General features: G+C 36.1%; 1 protein-coding gene across 10 annotated transcripts in view; it reads right to left on the minus strand.

The window, feature by feature from the left end:
* Positions 1–8,155: 8,155 nt before the first annotated feature.
* PAPOLA (poly(A) polymerase alpha) overlaps positions 8,156–17,401 on the minus strand; it is a 46,185-nt gene continuing 36,939 nt past the window's right edge. Inside the window, exons 18-23 of one of the 10 annotated variants that reach the window (XR_010472786.1) lie at positions 16,575–16,675; positions 14,737–14,957; positions 14,276–14,338; positions 12,495–12,569; positions 12,232–12,333; positions 8,156–10,311 (exon numbers count right to left, since the gene is read on the minus strand). Coding sequence is in view for 8 of the 10 variants with exons in the window: in XM_065063543.1 (XP_064919615.1) it covers positions 10,216–10,311; positions 12,232–12,300; positions 12,495–12,569; positions 14,276–14,341; positions 14,737–14,957; positions 16,575–16,675 (628 nt within the window). In the remaining 2 variants the exon portion in view is untranslated. Of the gene's footprint in view, positions 10,312–12,231; positions 12,334–12,494; positions 12,570–14,275; positions 14,342–14,736; positions 14,958–16,574; positions 16,676–17,401 lie in introns of all 10 variants that reach the window. The other 9 variants (XR_010472785.1, XM_065063545.1, XM_065063543.1 and 6 more) reach the window with 9 other exon arrangements.

Raw genomic sequence — 17,401 nt, forward strand, 5'->3', positions numbered from 1 at the left:
ATTATTTTTGCAAAGACTAGTAACAATTCAGAATTGTAGAAAAGCTCTGGTCATTGTCAGCATACAAACTGCAATTATTTGCTGTGTCCATCTTTCCCAGTGCAGAAGGCTGTTGTCATTTGCAGTTATCTGTGCAAATCTGATTTAAATGTAGTGACTGGAAAGGATCAGACATGGATAGTTTCCTACCTCTTTGCCCCACTTCTAAATTACTAGGCGACCTTGGGCAAGAGAACTACTCTGTATTTTCATTCACCCATCTAAACCACACCTGTTGTATTTATTTAGCTCGCAGGGGCATCAAGAGGCTTAATTAATGTTTGCAAAAAGCTTTGAGATCATGAGATGAAAGGTGCTTATGTAAGTCCAAAGTATTATAAAGTAAATGAGAAAAAAATGGATAGGTGCCAAGAGAATCGATTGGACAAACGGCTTCTCCTATCAGTATTGTCCATATTTCAGTTTCCAGTTTATCAGTGGAAATATGCACGGCTGTTTAAATAAAGTCTCATGCGTGTTCCACTGTGTACAGAACCAGTCACCACAGTTTGTAGATCTGAAAACAGTTAGAAAGCTGTAAAAGAAACCCTTGGGAAGATGTTTATTACACTTTGATTCCAACACAAAAGAAGTCCTTCCTCCAGAGTGGTTCTATACTCTATAGAATTCCCAGTGGCAGTCAGCAGCACATACAGAGCTTGATTTAACATTTTTATATACTGTAATTTTTTGAGCAATGGACACTGAGAAGCATCTTGCCTTCACTGTTTTATGAGGAAGAGCTTGAATCTAATATCTGCAAGCACATAACCAGTGGCTGAATAAATAAGAAACTCCCCTTTCCCCAAGGATCCTAACGCTATAGCATCTGGGTCACCACTATTAACCTTTTCACTAAAGAATTAGAAATAACTCCAAGATCCCACATCAACTCCATGCCTTGGCTGACTGGATCCCTGTCAGAAGACATTGTTCTCATTATTTTCCTGACAAGAAGTAGTCTTGCCTTACAATTGCTCACAGAAGCAATCCAAGATAATGCAGCACAGCTTCACTTCTCGGGTCCTGTGGTACTTCAGGCAGGACCAGCCCAGCTGAAGATGGATTTGCTCAATACCATGGCGTGTCACCCTGCCCACCCCAAAGCCCACCATACGTACCTTTGTATTCCCGGTTTTTAGTTGCAACCCATCTGCCACAGACAGAAGGTTTAAGGGTGCTTCTGTGGGAAGGGAAAGCACTGAACATGTTCATCCTGTCCAAGAAAAATACAGCTAAAGCAGAAGATACGAGGCCAAGCCTCAGATACTTTGAGGGGCCTTTGACAGAGACAGACTTGGATAATATGAGGTAAAAGATGTGGACAGCAATCACAGCATTATTGGCAAGTGTTTAGCATAACAGACATTGACGGAATTCCTAATTACGTTTTGTTTTTGCTGCCTCAGTTCAGTTCTCCAGGTAGAAGAACATAGGAGGGGTTTTAAAACAATGGGACTACTTAGAAGAGTGCTGGAAGTAAACTAGAAAAATTGGAAGGTGAGAAGATCCGAGGGAAAATGAGATCGCCATAGGGCACGTCCTGTTCACTAGCACAGGACACGTGGTTTCGGATGAAGTCAGCCAGCCCAGCAGCAGCTGTCAGCAGAACAGCTGCAGGGATCCACGTTACTTCCAGTTTTCATTCCGCAGTGTTGGGCAGGCTGACTGTCAAAAAGCGGTAAACTCGAATGTCCACTATTTGCTTAGACTAACTTGGATACATCCTGGTAGTGCTGCCGTGCAGTGCTATGCGCGCTGGAGTAGCAACGTGCTGACTTCTGCAGCTTTGTAAAAGTAACATGCTTCTCTTTCATCTAGAGCTGTCAAATGTACTAAATTAAAAAGGACTTTAAAAAAAAAGAATAATTGAAATCAATAGGAAAACAGAAGTGGTACATTATTTTTGCATTTACTGAGTGAATTGCACTTCAAAATTAAGTTCTCCTTAAAAGCAATTGAAATCCTTTACACTTACCCTTGTGAAGAACCCAAATGCAAACCATGAACACTCATACCAGAATGCCTTCCCCAATTTTCAGACAAGCTTCCATATGCAAGCAACTGGAACCTGGACAACTAGAAATCCTAAATTGTAAACAAGTAGAAGCCAGTCTGCCAACAACACCCTCACCACCTTTATGGTTTTGTTTCCAGGGTGAGACAGGCCACCAATCTACATCCATTTGTACCACCGGAAGCTGAAAAGTGGTGTGGCCAAAATTTCTTTTCAGATATGTTATACTTAACATGAATTATACCAACATATCTGTGAGCTACAAAGCTTGCAGACAATACATAAGCAAACGGAACGACAAAATCAGCATTAAATAGCTGATAATCAGAACAGCAAGTAGGTAAACAGTTTTTAGGATTTAAATGTCTCTGTATTTTTCCTGGGGGAAAAAGCACCACATGCAGGTCTGTGTGTTTATACAGATTTTTAAACAAATGGCAAAATAGGATGCACTATGTCTCCAAATAAATACAAACAGTTTTAAGAGTTTTAAGTTGCCCAATTTTGTTGTTTTCCTCTACTGGAAGATTGTTCAAATAGCACGTACAGGAACCTTTCCTCTTTCATATGATGCCCTTAGAACTTATTTACAGCAGGATATAAAGATGATGTATTTGATACACAACAGAGATTGGAAAACTAGTGCGAGTTTCAAGCGGTGTGTGATTCATGCTTACACTAAAATCCCATGGAATAATTTTAAAGTATCTTCTACATGAAAATTCCAAGACATTTTCAAATGTTAACAGCCAGGATGTGTGAAATGTCTGATAATCACTAATCTCATTTCACATACAGCAAGGTTGAAGCAAAGAGTCAATAGCCCTGCCAAGGTCACGAATACACGTCAGAATTAGAATTCAGGTTTGGCTTTGCTGTGCACCAGTCTTCATAACAAACTGCTTCATATCATCCTGATGAGTTATAGCTGGGGTTTGTTGGTTTGTTTACACATTGTATATAATTTCTCCTCATTTAGCCACATTAAAACATCTTTCAAATAATATGACTATGACGTTTTTAATTTTGATGAAACTAAACCACTGGCACTATTTTATAACAGGAAACATCCTATAGCACCCAAATAGGCTGTTAGAGCTGCAGGTGGCACTGGTGACGTGCGATGTTGGCAGAATGCACAGGAATGGACAATTCACTCCCACAGTTGTTTGAAATGGTTTGTCTGCTTCAGTCTGACACACAACAGTGGGTGCTGATAATAAATATGAGTAATTTCAGGTAATCTAAAAAATTAACATACTAAATCACTGAATAGCAATAAATGGTAAATATATCTTTATTTATAACAAAACTAGAAGTTTACTTTCATAATGAATGTTAGGATTACCTTTGAAAAACTAATGGACCAGAAAGGAAAACAGGCTCTTTGTGGTGACTGCAACAGCTCAAAGTGTGACTTTCATGCATTTTTAAACATACAACCTATAGCAAATCAAACATAAGAGTATTATATAAGCTTAAAAAAAAAAAAAAGCGCTAATGGTACAAGATCAAACTTGCTATTTTGACTTGCAAAGACAGAACATCTGGTGTGCTTCTGGCTAGACAGGCTCTATTCAGAGCAAACTACTATGAACTAATTCCTACACCTTCAAAACAAACATTAATGCAAGATGGAGTTCGCTTATATCCCTACCAAAAACACAAAAAAATCATCTTAGGTTACTATAATCACAATCAGTTAACGGACAGACTTGAGATTCTCAAGAATTTAACCCACATTTTCAGAAAACAAACTTGGAATTTTTTTTTTTAAGTGGCCTCAGTCAAGATGCAAAATGTAAAAAAGAAGAATAAATTTCTTGTGCTTCTGTCAGCTACCGAAAAAATGTTGCTACACCAATTCAGCATTTTTTTATTCACAGCAACTACTACAAAACAAGATTTCATCCCTATCTAGGTTGAAGTCTCATAGAACAGAAGCCCTTTTCTTTAGCCCTTTTATTGTTTTAAGAATGAGAAAGCACACATATTTAAAGAATGAATTTATTAATTCATTGGTAAACTACTACATATTTCAATCCAGTTAAAATAAATTAGGAAACAAAGTCCAGTGGGAAATAACCCTGGGAAAAGTCTATACTAGTACTTGTACAATTAGTCCACAGAAAATGATGTACCACCACTTAAAATGTGATCAGACCAAAAGGATTGATCTTCCTCCTGTAAATACATTCAAAAGAAAAACATTGGGATGTGGGCTATTGAAACCGCTTTTTAAGTCATTGTTCTTCATTACGGTTGTGAGGATCTTTTTATCTCACTACCTGTAAGGACTAGGAACTACAAGGAAAAAAAAATACTTCTAAACAAAACACTGCATTTAGTGGTCAGAGTGATTATTAGTGTATAGAAAATCCACACACTGTTCTGGATGAAAATAAGAAACAGTAGGAATAATCACTAATAATTTTAGTATTCTGTGTGAGCAGATGGCCTAAACTATCAAATGTTTTATCAGCCTTGCTGTTTCTTACATTGTGATGGATAAAAAAAATATACATGATAAACAGTGGCTGAGACAATGAATGCTTCCATCCATCATTCTGGGCTTCTCTTATTCCAACCATGTGACTGAGCTGAAACAAGTTTATGACATCTTGGCAGGGAGATTCCTACAGAAGCTAATTCCTAGATTGAATACATGAATAATGCATTTATTCCTCATAAAAGCAAAAATTGTTAATTTTAAGAACAAGAGATCTCTATTTCACTTCATTGAACCAGACCACAATGAATTATTTAAAAAGTCCTAGCGAATCATTCACAACAATTCCAGAACTTCCCTAACACTAGCCTTTATATTGCTGCCGAAACTGCATTTGTCTTCAGGAGGCCATATAAAATTGTTAAAAAATTATGTGACGATCTTAAATAAAGGAAATCTCACTTTAAGAACAGAAGCTAAAAATCTAGTAGAAATCCTCTGTATAAGCTGCAGACTCCTCTCCCCGCGCGCTGAAGAGGCTTGGCACAGCATCCAGGCATGGCCAGCGCGCTGCTGGGGGCACCGTTCTTGGCTGTGAAGGCAGAGCGTGCCCTCTGTCACTCATGGCGAGCAGTCCTGTCCAACTGTCTCTTCTCGACAACTTTATCATCAATCTCTTTATTAACAGCTCCGGCGCAGACTGGGAAGGCGCAGGAGGGCAGCGCGCATGGCAGGCTGCGGGGGGAGCGGCAGCCGCGCCGGGCAGGGCTTCGGAAAGCTGAAGCAGAAGCTGCAGCACAAAACTCTTCCGTGCTGCTGTAATAACTACCACGGTTTGCAGTATTTACTTAGAATTAAACTCTTAGCTGGGGAGAGGCCAGGGCAGGATTGGGGGGGGAAGGTTATTCCTCAGCTGTTAAGGGTTTCCCCCCACACACAGTCCAGTTTTATGTTAATGCCATTTGAAATGCCCAATCAGTGAAGGGTGTGTGATCCAACATTCCATTCAACTTGAAGTCTATCTGCTTTAGGTTAGCATATTATCATAACTGAAGTAATAATAAATATTTAATAATAATAAATAATTTTAGATGAGCTGAAAAGTTTTAATTTATATGCAGATTTTAAGCATGTAGAACACTGAAGTAACCTTATTGAGGAGAATTACTTCTAAAGATACAAACATAAAACGAATTAATGAAGTAGTTGTGCCAGCTTGCAAATAGAAACAAAGACATTTGCACTTGTAAGCTGTGCCCTATCTGTGTGGGCCACAGTTATTATGGGGCAGTTTAAATGCATTGGCTATTTTCTTAAGTTAAATAAATAAATGTAGCTTTCCTTACCCAACAAGTTGGGAGTTTTTAATCACCCTGCATCAATAGTAATTTTCCTTTTTATCCTTTCCTATTATTTGCCTGGATTCTGGTTCTTAAAGACAGTAATTCACTGCAAAAAGCAAGCCTGATAATATCTGCATATACCATTAAACAGTTTTTTTCCAACCATTAGTATGCTGTTAAATTTGACTTTTCTAAACTCAGTATCTTTAGAATTTATGAAGTAAAAATCTGAAAGCATGTGCAACCTTGTCAGTTTATTGTAAACATTCCAATAGAATACAGAGGTCATAAAAATACCAAAGTTATTAAAAAACCAGGCATGCTGAGTAAGAACTGTGATCTGCTTAATTCACTAAGAGCGGGAAAAAAAAATGTTACCTAAAGATGGCATTCCAGAATTTAGTCAGAACAATACAAATATGCCTAAACTTTATAAAAAAATCATTAGAGTTTAAGTATCTGAAAAGCAGATGGGACATGCAGCAGTGGATCATTGTATTATCTCTTTCATAATAAAACATGCCCTCTGAAGTTTGATATCAAAGTTCACATTCTTTTGGTGATGATAGCGGCAGATGTTTGATGTTTGTAGATATTTCAAACTATTAGTTCGAACTTTGTAGGCGTATCAAATTGCATCTGCCTCTATCAATAAATCCAAGGCACTTTGTATCTATTGAACAGATTCTTAATTCCACTAAGATTATTAAAATAAAAATGATTACCGAAGTTTTTCCAATGCAAACCTTGAATCTTTAAAAAAAAAATTGACTAGTGTCAAATGACTAGTGTGTTTATAAAGTTACATAAAGAACGCCAGGATCACTTCAACGTGCAAAATGCTGCACAAATGCACACAAGAAACAAAAAAAAGAGTTACATGAAAGAAACCATACTCTGCTTCCTCAGTAACTACTGCAGTAGTTTTTCTTGCAATTAAGTACAGATTCTGGCTCAGTGAGCATGTTCTTGCTATTATACTGAATTATTTTTGGTTACTCTAGAAGCTGAAGAACTGTTTTACCTTTTATTGTTTATTAAAATTGGTTTTCTCATTAAGGTACGTTGCTATCAATTGACACATTACTAGTCAGTTGTTATATACTTGTAGCTACAATTTCAAAGATTTTTTCGATTAAAAAAATGCACTAAGAAATAGCATGCACACATAATACCTACAGCAAGGAAGCACAACGTCAGCTAGAACTCATCAACTCAAATGTCTGATTCAAATCAGTATGTCTAAAGCCATCTGTTAGAATCATGGCTTATTAATGTTAATTATTTTGGCTACAACAGTAATTTTCAGCTTTTTGTTTGCAGATCCTAATGAGTCCATGAACTTACTTCTGGAGGTTTGTGGTGGCTAAATCAGAGAAACAAGTCTATTGAAGCCTACAGCCAGCAGATCGAGAAACACTGAACAGAAATCTGTGTATCTACTAGTAGATTTTTATTGGTCATAGAAAATAAAAGAGGAATTAAAGTCATAAATAACATCAGCTGTGATGAAAGGGAGAGGGCATGGGCAGGATATAAAGATGATGAATCCATTCTAAACAAGACAAGCAATTGCGTGCTGTGAAAAATATATACAACACAAAGTTTTATTGTTTTAGGCAGGATAATTATAATATGAAGACCATAATCATCAGTGGTTTTAGCAGTTAAAGAAATTCAGTCAAAAGGAGGCTACTTAAAGTTACTCACATCAAGCATTTGGAGGACTGGGCTCATGCTGATACAGAGATCAATTAAGTGATGCACAGCTACTTGTAATTTTTTACTTTTATTTCAAACCAAGCTTAAACTGTTTGACAAAAAGAGAAACAGTGCCATCTGCTGACATAAGAAATAGTCACTTGCAAGAAAGGCAAGTGTTAAATGCCAAAACTGTTACAGCTAATGTAAATGGAGTCCAAACTTCTAAAGAAAATAGTATACCCCAAAATTGTTTATGCACAGATTTCTTATATTTTTTGTCAGCTTTTAAGAATTTAAGCTTTTGAGATGGACCCCTAGTCAGGAGACAAGGAACGGATGCTCTTAAAAATTGGGGGTTTTTTGGCAATAACCTCTGCCCCCCACCAAGCGACTGCACAATGCACCTTTCCCTCTAACAGCCTAGAACTCAACATCCTGCCAATTGTTCCTTCCCCGTCCTGTACCTAATACCAGGCTTATTTAGAGAACATTTATGTATTGTTTCCTTCAGGACATACTGTATTTTGTCTTCGCAGAAAATTTAAGAGCTAAATATGAATTGAGTAAAACAAACATTGTGAATTCAGAAAAATCAGACAACTATGGGATTGTGCTGTTTTTTATTGTGTTTTCAATGGAGAAATACATCATCTGTTTACAAAATAGCTCTTGAAAAATACAAGGAGTACAGATACTATAAAACAAAGCAAACTCCAGTCATGAGACACTACGTACATCATGCGAAAGCAACAGTCTGATCTCCAGGTTATGAAAACTAGAATTAAAAAGTCACTATACAGAAAAGTTCCAAGTTTCCAGCTTGGCAAAACTTGGGTGCAGTTACATGAAACGTTTAATAAAATGAAAAAGATTTTCTGATGTGTAAACAAAATGACAAGACTAAATTTGTGCCTGGCAATTTCAATCTAAACTCCATAGCTACACAAAATACACAGACACCTTGTACACTTCAACTGTTAATATAACCTTCTTTGGGGGCAGACAACAGCAGGCTGCACAGGGCAAGGAAAAGAGAAATATTGTATACTAGACATCTTAGACAAATGGCAAAAAAAACCCCTTCAGTTACTGCACAGCCTAAGTAAAAGAGAAGCTACACTCTGACTTTGGAGAATTAATTTAGAAGGATAAGGGCAAGAGTGTAAGTAATTTAATTTTAACATGAAAGATGCACATGTAATAGGATGGAGCACAACGGGAGAAGGGAGTTCATAAAACATGCTAATCAAAGTATGGGAAGTATGATTTGACATCCCACGTATTTCAGACTTAGGTAATAGTAACATGAAGTTTGTTATCTACATCTGGTATTACTGTTGGCATCCCTCACGTTCCTCAAATACTGCTGTTCTTTGCCATGAGAGATTCAGTTCTTTCAAAAGAAAAAGTTGTTACTTATCTTTTTTGATAGAACTACAAGAACAAAACATAGGAGTAAGAGAGCTTACTAGATGTCAAGTGCTTACTAGAAATATGATTTTTAAAAATTCAATGTTGTTCAGTATGTAAAACTATTTCCCATGAGCCATCTAAAAATAAAAAAGATTAAAATTCTTAGGGAAAAATATTTTTGCCTATTTAAAATTTGAAGCTCTTTACTGCATACAGGACTTTTCTGGAGTGTACAAAAATGATCTTATATTTAGTGATTCAAAGGCCATCAAGACAGGTGTTGTATTTCACAGGCACGCAATATTTACTGAAACACTTTAGTCATGGGACAAAATTTTGAACTTGTGCCTACAGGCCACGAGCTATTATGATTAGGTAAGGGGCAGGGAGGAACCCAAAGGAGGATCTGGCTTGTTTTTCTTTTGTATAAGTAGCTATTGTCCTATATGGTGCATACAAGCTGCAAAAAAACAAAACCCCAACATTAAACACAACAGCTTTCCCCAAGAAATAAAGGGATCAAAAAGGGAATAAGGAGTTCGGTTAGCTCAAAGAAAAGTTTATTTGCTGTTTGGTTGCTGATCCGTATGCACCTTAAAACAATCCTATAAATAAAAGCAGACCACATCTTAATCATGTCCCACCAACACTGAAACTTCCCAATTACTTCCTCAACATAAGTCTTATAACCTCAAGATTTGACATTCCATTTTAAAGGCTTACTGCTGCTTGATGGCAGTTGAACTAGATACACTGTACACTTTGTTTTCTATGTACAGTATACCACAGAACATCATCCAATTTGCAGATTACTACTATTGAAGAGATTCTTCAATAAAATCAAAGTGTATCAGCTGAAGATCTAAAATCAGTCATACTTCAATTAAAAAAAGTACATAAAAGTGCATTTAAGGGATTCTTATGCCAGTTTTATCTCAATTTTGAAACAATGAATCAAACAAATCAGAATGTCAAATATGGCTACAAATAGTGTTCATGTTTTTAAAGGCAGTAATCCTTCGAAATATTTAACTGTTGCTAACACATTAATTGTACTCCTGGCTTCACATACTAACCTGGACATCCAACCAAGTGGTGATTTTAGCCCAGAAAGGGAAGTGCACAAAATATACCTAAATCCATTTGCGGTCATGTTCTAGTCTTGCACCCTTCGTTCTCCTTTTTTTCTACCATTAGAAGACAACAGGTTGAATTGGCAGATACTGTTTATTGGACCCCTGAGGTTGTTTTTACCGGTTCAATCTCAATTTTATTGAATTCTTGATAACGGGAATAGGATTTGCAGGGAGAGCAGGGATATCTGAAAGGTCTGTACTGGGTGTTTTCTGAAAAGAAAAGAAGAAGTTTGGTTGTATTTTAACTTGGTAAATATCAAAATAAAAATATTGTAGTAATTGGCACTAACTTTAAAAACAAGATCTTTAGAGGAGTTTTTAGGAATATAACAACATGAGGAAAATTACAAACTATAAATATAGAATAGAACTATAGAACTATAGAACTATAAATATAGAAGCAGATATTTCCTTTACCTATACAGTCTCTTTCATAGTGTGCATTTCCTTTTTTGACAACTGCAAGAAATTAGGAAGTGCTGCAGATAAAGCTAAGCCTACTAATAACCTGCATTATAATAAAACATAGTATCCACATAATAACAGTGCTTGATTGGTGACATCTACTATCTGACCTACATCTTCACTATCTAAAAATTCCTTTGAACAATGCAGTCGTAAGCCTCATCCCGCAAACTTTATGAATGAAGAAAAACTGTCCCCAATGCAAAGTATGAGTCTTCATATATTCACTTTTCAGACTGTTTAAAAGCTCTTTACAGCCAAATCTCCAACATGTCATACTGGTTTAGATTTACATGGAAAAGATACGATGAACTCTAAAACAGTCCTATATTACTGGGTTAAGAATTGCACCTTGAATATTATCTGAACATTTTCTCCCTTAAAAGACTTAACCCCATCCAGCAAACTTATATTTAAAGCCAAATAAAGGAAAACAAAGAAAAAGAAGCATTCTCAAGATTCAGTGTGACTGACCAATTCCTCACATGCTTAATAAGCCTCTATTGGTGGTGGTGGTTGTCTTCTTAAGTGTGTTGTTGCTGGGGATTTTTTATTTTTTATTATTTTGAATTATTTCTCCTTCACTTCGGCAGACTGACAACCCAAGTAATGTAGTTATTATGCGCTGCTTCTCATGATTTATCATAAAATGTTTTCTGTTACAAACACTCAAAACTAATATAAGGTACATTTCATACATGGTAAAAACTGCATTAAAATGACTGCTCTTAAGTGTTTTTTTTATTAAGAAGAAATTAATCGAGTTAACACTGATACAGTAGCAAAGCACAATGCAACAAGGACTCGGGGCAAAACAGCTTTGAGCTTCCAACTCCCCCCGCCCCTGTAGCCCACTCTGGTCAGTGCTGACCTGCAGTTTAACGTGTTTCTGTTTTCTGTAATGTGAGCAGTGTTTTAAACAAAGCCAAGGGAATACTGAAAAATGACAGAAGAGGTCCACCATACTTGTAAAGTTTCTAGATTACCTTTGCTAAAGCAACAACTACTCCACTTGTGAAAGCCACAAAGCTTTATATAATCATACCTCAAAAACAGGCAAAATAAACTTGGTGTACTAAATGATCTAAAAATTTCCCTGAAGCTGTTACATGTTGCTCATGCAACATCTAGAATTTTTGCAAAACAATTTTGGTACCTTTATTCAGCACTGCTCATGTAGTTCAAAAAGTCCAATAACAAATATCATTAATATTATTACAATATATCTCAATTTTTAGTCAATGTATTCACTACACATCATGAGAAAAGTGCAGAAAATGCTTTGCAATAGTGAAACTTTAATCAGTAGAGCACTATGAGAAGCTTAAAAATGCTAGTAAAGACAAAGACGTGTTCTCTAAAAGCTGTTACAATATTAGGAACAAAAATTCAAGAAAATGCCACAGAATTCTCAACTTAGTGCCTATTTTTCCAATGTTCCTTACACTTAGAATACCTGCAGTGAAGCAATACAGCTGGCTAATGAATTATAATATTACAACTTCTCTCTCTTATACCAAATATCAGAATCTGAAGTTACATTTCAGACATTCTCAACCTCTACCAAGATATCTTTGAGTAGCAGCTATTTAAGCATTTGTTTCCTTGTTAGAAAGGATTATTCTGTGATGTGCAAAGCACAAAGGAATAAACTGAGCCCCTTACTTTGAAGGCACAATTCAGAAGAGCGAATCCAGCTTCGGTCAGTTTGTATGGCAAGCCATACATGTTTAGCTACAATGCACATTCAATAAGATCAATGACCATCTAAAACACAAAAATTATGACAGTAACAACAAACAGCTTTCCATACAATGGAATTATATTAAAAATTATACATTTGTTTTTAAAATCTGGACTCATTTCAATGTTTTCACTACAGATTAGCACAGACACACAGAGTGAGGTGGTGTTTTTGAAAACAGTACCTGAGGAGCTTGCAGAGAAGTTGTCTGAAGAGTTTCTGTTTGAGAATTAACATTCACTTCTGTCTCAAGTTGCTCCTAAAAATAAAAACATCACCACAGTTACACCACTTCCAATTATAAAACCTATTTATACCAAACCCCAGTAACCAGAATGCCTTAAGTTGTGCATATACAGCAAAAGAAAAAAGGTAAGTATCGACAGGTGCTGCATTAATACCCATGCTTTTATAATACGGAAATCACCACACTAGAAGATGTTTTACTGATTAGGAATCTGACATCAACGCAAGCCACATAATTTCTCAGTTGCCACTTGTTTAACCACTTAATGCCTTTTAAACAGAATCCTATAAGAAAACATTAAGTGTCATTCAATTCATTAAAGACAGAAGTGTAGCAGTATCAGGGAAGACCATGTGAAAAGCTACTGAATTTGTTACAAATTCAACTGCTTTTCCAATCCTTTCACCATTCTGCCAAAAAAGTTTTCCTGCTACTTTAATGGGTTGAATCAGCTTTCTGGATGAAGAGATGAATGTCAGAACCAGTTTTTCAGGTAAAACAGTTGAACTGCATGGCTAAGTCAGGACAGTGGCACACTCTCATTTTAATGTAAACAAGCTGTTAGTTAAAATTGTACCATACTCTAACAAAAAAGCATACATTTCAATGGAGGAAAACCTATGTTTATGTTAATTAAATAATTTCATTTCACTGTTTCCTTCTATGCATATTAAGGACATGAGATTTAAATGAGACTGACAAGAAAAGCTAACAGGATTACCTATGTCATTTATGATGATCTGATTCGAGAGGATCTATTTTCAATGTTAGAATTAAATGCTTACGTGCATTTCTGCCTTCACCTGTCTAGAGTTCGAAGAGATTTCAAGGCGACTACATAACAAGATACCATTCCTCACTTCAGGGTGTGGAAACTATAAACCAAAGAACTTAAATACTTTACAGGTATTTAAATTTCTCGGCATATTTTCCAGAGTATTCCAAAGACAAGAGAATGTGCCCTATTAAGCTGTATACACCGAAGTGGAGAGCTGCTATACTGAGGCTAAAGGGTGACTGTCACCAACCAATACGCAGAAAAATTGTCTGCTGAATTACAAGATACTGAAGGAGCACGCTTGAATCTCTGGAAGTACTCAAAGTGTATGCTGTCACTTCATACAATAGTTTTACTATCCGTAAATGCCTATTTACCACCATTTGAAACTTATTTTTAATTCTAAAGAGTGAACAAGGTAGAACCTGGCTCTGGGATTCTCAGCCCAGCTTGCAAAAATCCCAGTGGAATACATAGAACAACTGTTCTTTAAGTAACACATGACAAGTTTGGGTTGCAGGCAAAAGCAAAGCATACAGACATACACATGACCCAACAAATTTAAATATAAATATCATTCATTTTTTCACTATGCATATTAATGTGTGAATGACCAGTAAAGATATCACTGTTCTATGTGACCGTGGACTCAGGCTCAGGTTAGTCTGGCAGCAGGTAATATACTGCAATTTATTCAGATTGACATAGACACTGAAAAATAACATATCATTTTGATATATTTACTGGAGAGTCTATACTACATCTACTATATAGTCCGTATATCTGCTATATGTATCTACTACATATATAGTACTATATATCTACTATATCGTCTACTATATCTATATCCTCTTAGTCATTCCTAGAGGGAAACACAAGCATTTCACAAGAAAGAGTCCCAATTAATATATACAAAGTTGTATGGTCTAGGCATAGATACCTTAGTTTCCATTTTTTCATGCTCATTCAAATCTATACAGCTAGTATCTTCACTTATTTCATCCTGCTGAAATGCAAACAAAACCAGAAACTATTAAGAGAAGAAAATTTAAAAAACAAACTTCAAAAAATAAGCAAGAAAATAAAGTCATAAAAAACACTTTATGGCAGAATCAGTTGTGAGACTTAACATTATACTCCAACAAAAAACTGCTTTTAAGAATAGAAAATTTAGAATCTAAGCATTTCTGCTTAACACAGTACAGATGAGTATCAGCATAATAAAAATCACTAACACAAGCAAGTCAAACACATAAAGCAGCAAGGCAATCAGAGTAGGAAATACACACCCCATACAACAAAATATTTGAAACCTGGAATATGAGAATCAGCACTCTCTGTCTGAAATGAATATTCCAAGTTTTGGACATTCCTGTGGTATGGACTCAAAATTTCAAATACCTCTTCAATTTTCATTTTCTTGGGAGACTCTTCTTTATGTGGAGAAGATGTCCTTTTCACTGCTGTGACAGGGCTAGGCATTTTTGTTGCAACATTTCCTGAAGTTCTTGGTGATGGATTTAATAGATATGCTGAGGAAGCAATTCTAGAGATGGTAGGCTTTGGTGGTGGAGAAATGGCTGGTTGTGTGGCAGTTTGAGGAATGCTTTCATTTGAAGTACCTATGGATAAATAATTTAAAAAGCGTCAACAAGATGATTTTCAACACAACCATTTCAGTTCAATCACTGGTATTTTTGGTCTCTATGCAAAACCACTGTTATCAAGTAGGCATCAAGGAAGTGGTACAGTTAGTGCTAGAGTCCGTGGTACAAGCATCCCATTTGAAATAGCAGATGGGCATCCACAGCACAGTTCCCTTTCAAGTTCATTATGAGAGCAAATTCCTGCAGCAGACAGTCATGTCAGTGACACTATGCTTTGTCTAATCAACCTGCTTAACAGCAGGGTATACTAGCCCAGATCTTTGTGCTTAAATAGTTATATTACTCTTGATATCCAAAGTCCTACTGTTTCTGTACTCTGATATACATATGCAGTGCCAAAGACTGCCTTAAATCAAATCCAAGAGTAATTTAATACTCCCTTTGTCATTCAAACATGTTTGTTGTTTCTCACCCAAAAATGAAGTTTGATGACAGATATGAAGCTACCACAGAACATCAGCCAAAGATCTGACATTCCATATATCCTTTGAAAAATGCTCCATATGACAAAGCTCCACCTCATCAATTGCCTACCTCAAACCAACAAGCACACATAGGGAGATGCCCCAGGAATATCCTAAGGAAACTTTTGTTTTAATAATATTAAGGACATCTTAATTATATTAAGGAATTTTTATATTAAGGAAATCATATTAAGGAAAATTTTCATTAACTGTCAGGTGAGTGCTTTTGATTAACAAAAATAAAAGAATGAAGAACTCCTGATATGCTTCCACATCCAAGAAACAGTCTTGCCATTTAAGCTCCATTTAGTGCTCATGGACAAATTTACGCACAACGATGCACCTGTGACTTATAACAAAATGAAAAAAAAAAAAAACAAACCATCAGAACAGTAGGACTCTGCTGTCCCACATGTCTGAGCGAATTAAGAGAGATCTCACATTCAAAGGCTAACCACTCAGTCCTCTCTCCCATCTGTTTCTCACTTGCTGCTTATATGCAGCTGAAGTTCCATCATAAAAGAAGAGCACCTGAGCCTAAGTGAACATTTTTACCAGATGCCTTTGTTCTTAAAAATTGACTTCTTAAATGTATTAAGTAAAGAATACTTTTTCTTAGAGGAAACCATGGAGGATGAAGTGGGACATATTTGAAAAGACATCAGTAAGCAGCACATATTCTGCTTATATCCGAGACTTTTTTATTCTCATCATCAATTTCGTGAAGCACAAGGAGAAGTAACATGGAAGCACAGATCACAGACAGTACAGAACCACCTCTTGGGTTTCACTACAAAATGGATTAAAAAAAATATAAAAATCGCTCTTCCAGCTTTAGATAGTTTTTCCTCCTTTGATCAACTGAACTACAGACCTGCATCAGATCATCAGAAAAGGATTGCTGTTGTGAATGGCAAATATAAATCCCTAAGAACAAAAGAATAAACAAACACTGTGGCACAAAATATTCCACCATGATTTCCTCAGTCCTAAAATTATTTAAATTTGTACATCAAGGAGAGCATGTGTTAAGTAAAGACTTAAGTAAACTTGTTTTACAAACATCACAATAATGAATAGAAACAAGATACTATGTCATTTTTCTTACCCCCTGAGCTTTCACTGGAATTTATTTGTGGCACAGTGACTTCAGAAGCCTGTATGTTGGTCACAGATGCTGCAGTTACAGCTGGCGCAGGACTGCTTCTGCTAAAAAGAGAAAAACGACAAAATGCTGAACCTTAGTAAAGCTATGGTGCTCTGTGATCTGCCTTTCTTCACATCATATCATAGTCACCAGGATTTTACCTACATCACAGAACGGAACTTGTAACACTATGTCACAGTAGAAAGACAGAAATGAGCATTGGCAATCTACTATCGAACTTGAGCAATGGCAGCTGTTTCAAATATTTAATCTGGATCTCTTCAAAGACAGTTTTTCAGACTAGTAAAACGATGCATTAAACGAAGTCAAAAGTTAAGGCAATGTCTACCCAAATAAGGTGCAAGAGAAAACATAGCATCTATTTTCCTGAAGGATGGAACAAAATCGGCATAGCAGGACAAGAATAGAAAGTTTGTTTTTCATCTACACACAACCATTATGACTTATGATTTCAGTCTTGAATTCCCAAGGAAAGGCCCTAGGATTTCACATGAAAAAAACCTCTTTTTTCATTTTCAAGAAATAGGGAAGTAACACGTGCCTAAAAACAACACAAGACCATTTCCACTTCAAGCGTGATATTCCTAGATATCACAAACTTGTTTTAATAGCATGGCCAGTGGCATCAACTATTGGAAATCACCAAAGACGACTTAACTAAATGAGCATTTGAAAAAAAGGAATAAGTTCACTGAAGTTTTCTATCCTACACAGCTTCCTATAATACACATTTAGTACCACACAATTGTAGGAGAATGACGTTAACT

This window comes from Columba livia, chromosome 5, assembly GCF_036013475.1.
Source record: "Columba livia isolate bColLiv1 breed racing homer chromosome 5, bColLiv1.pat.W.v2, whole genome shotgun sequence".
In the NCBI taxonomy this organism is placed as follows: domain Eukaryota; kingdom Metazoa; phylum Chordata; class Aves; order Columbiformes; family Columbidae; genus Columba; species Columba livia.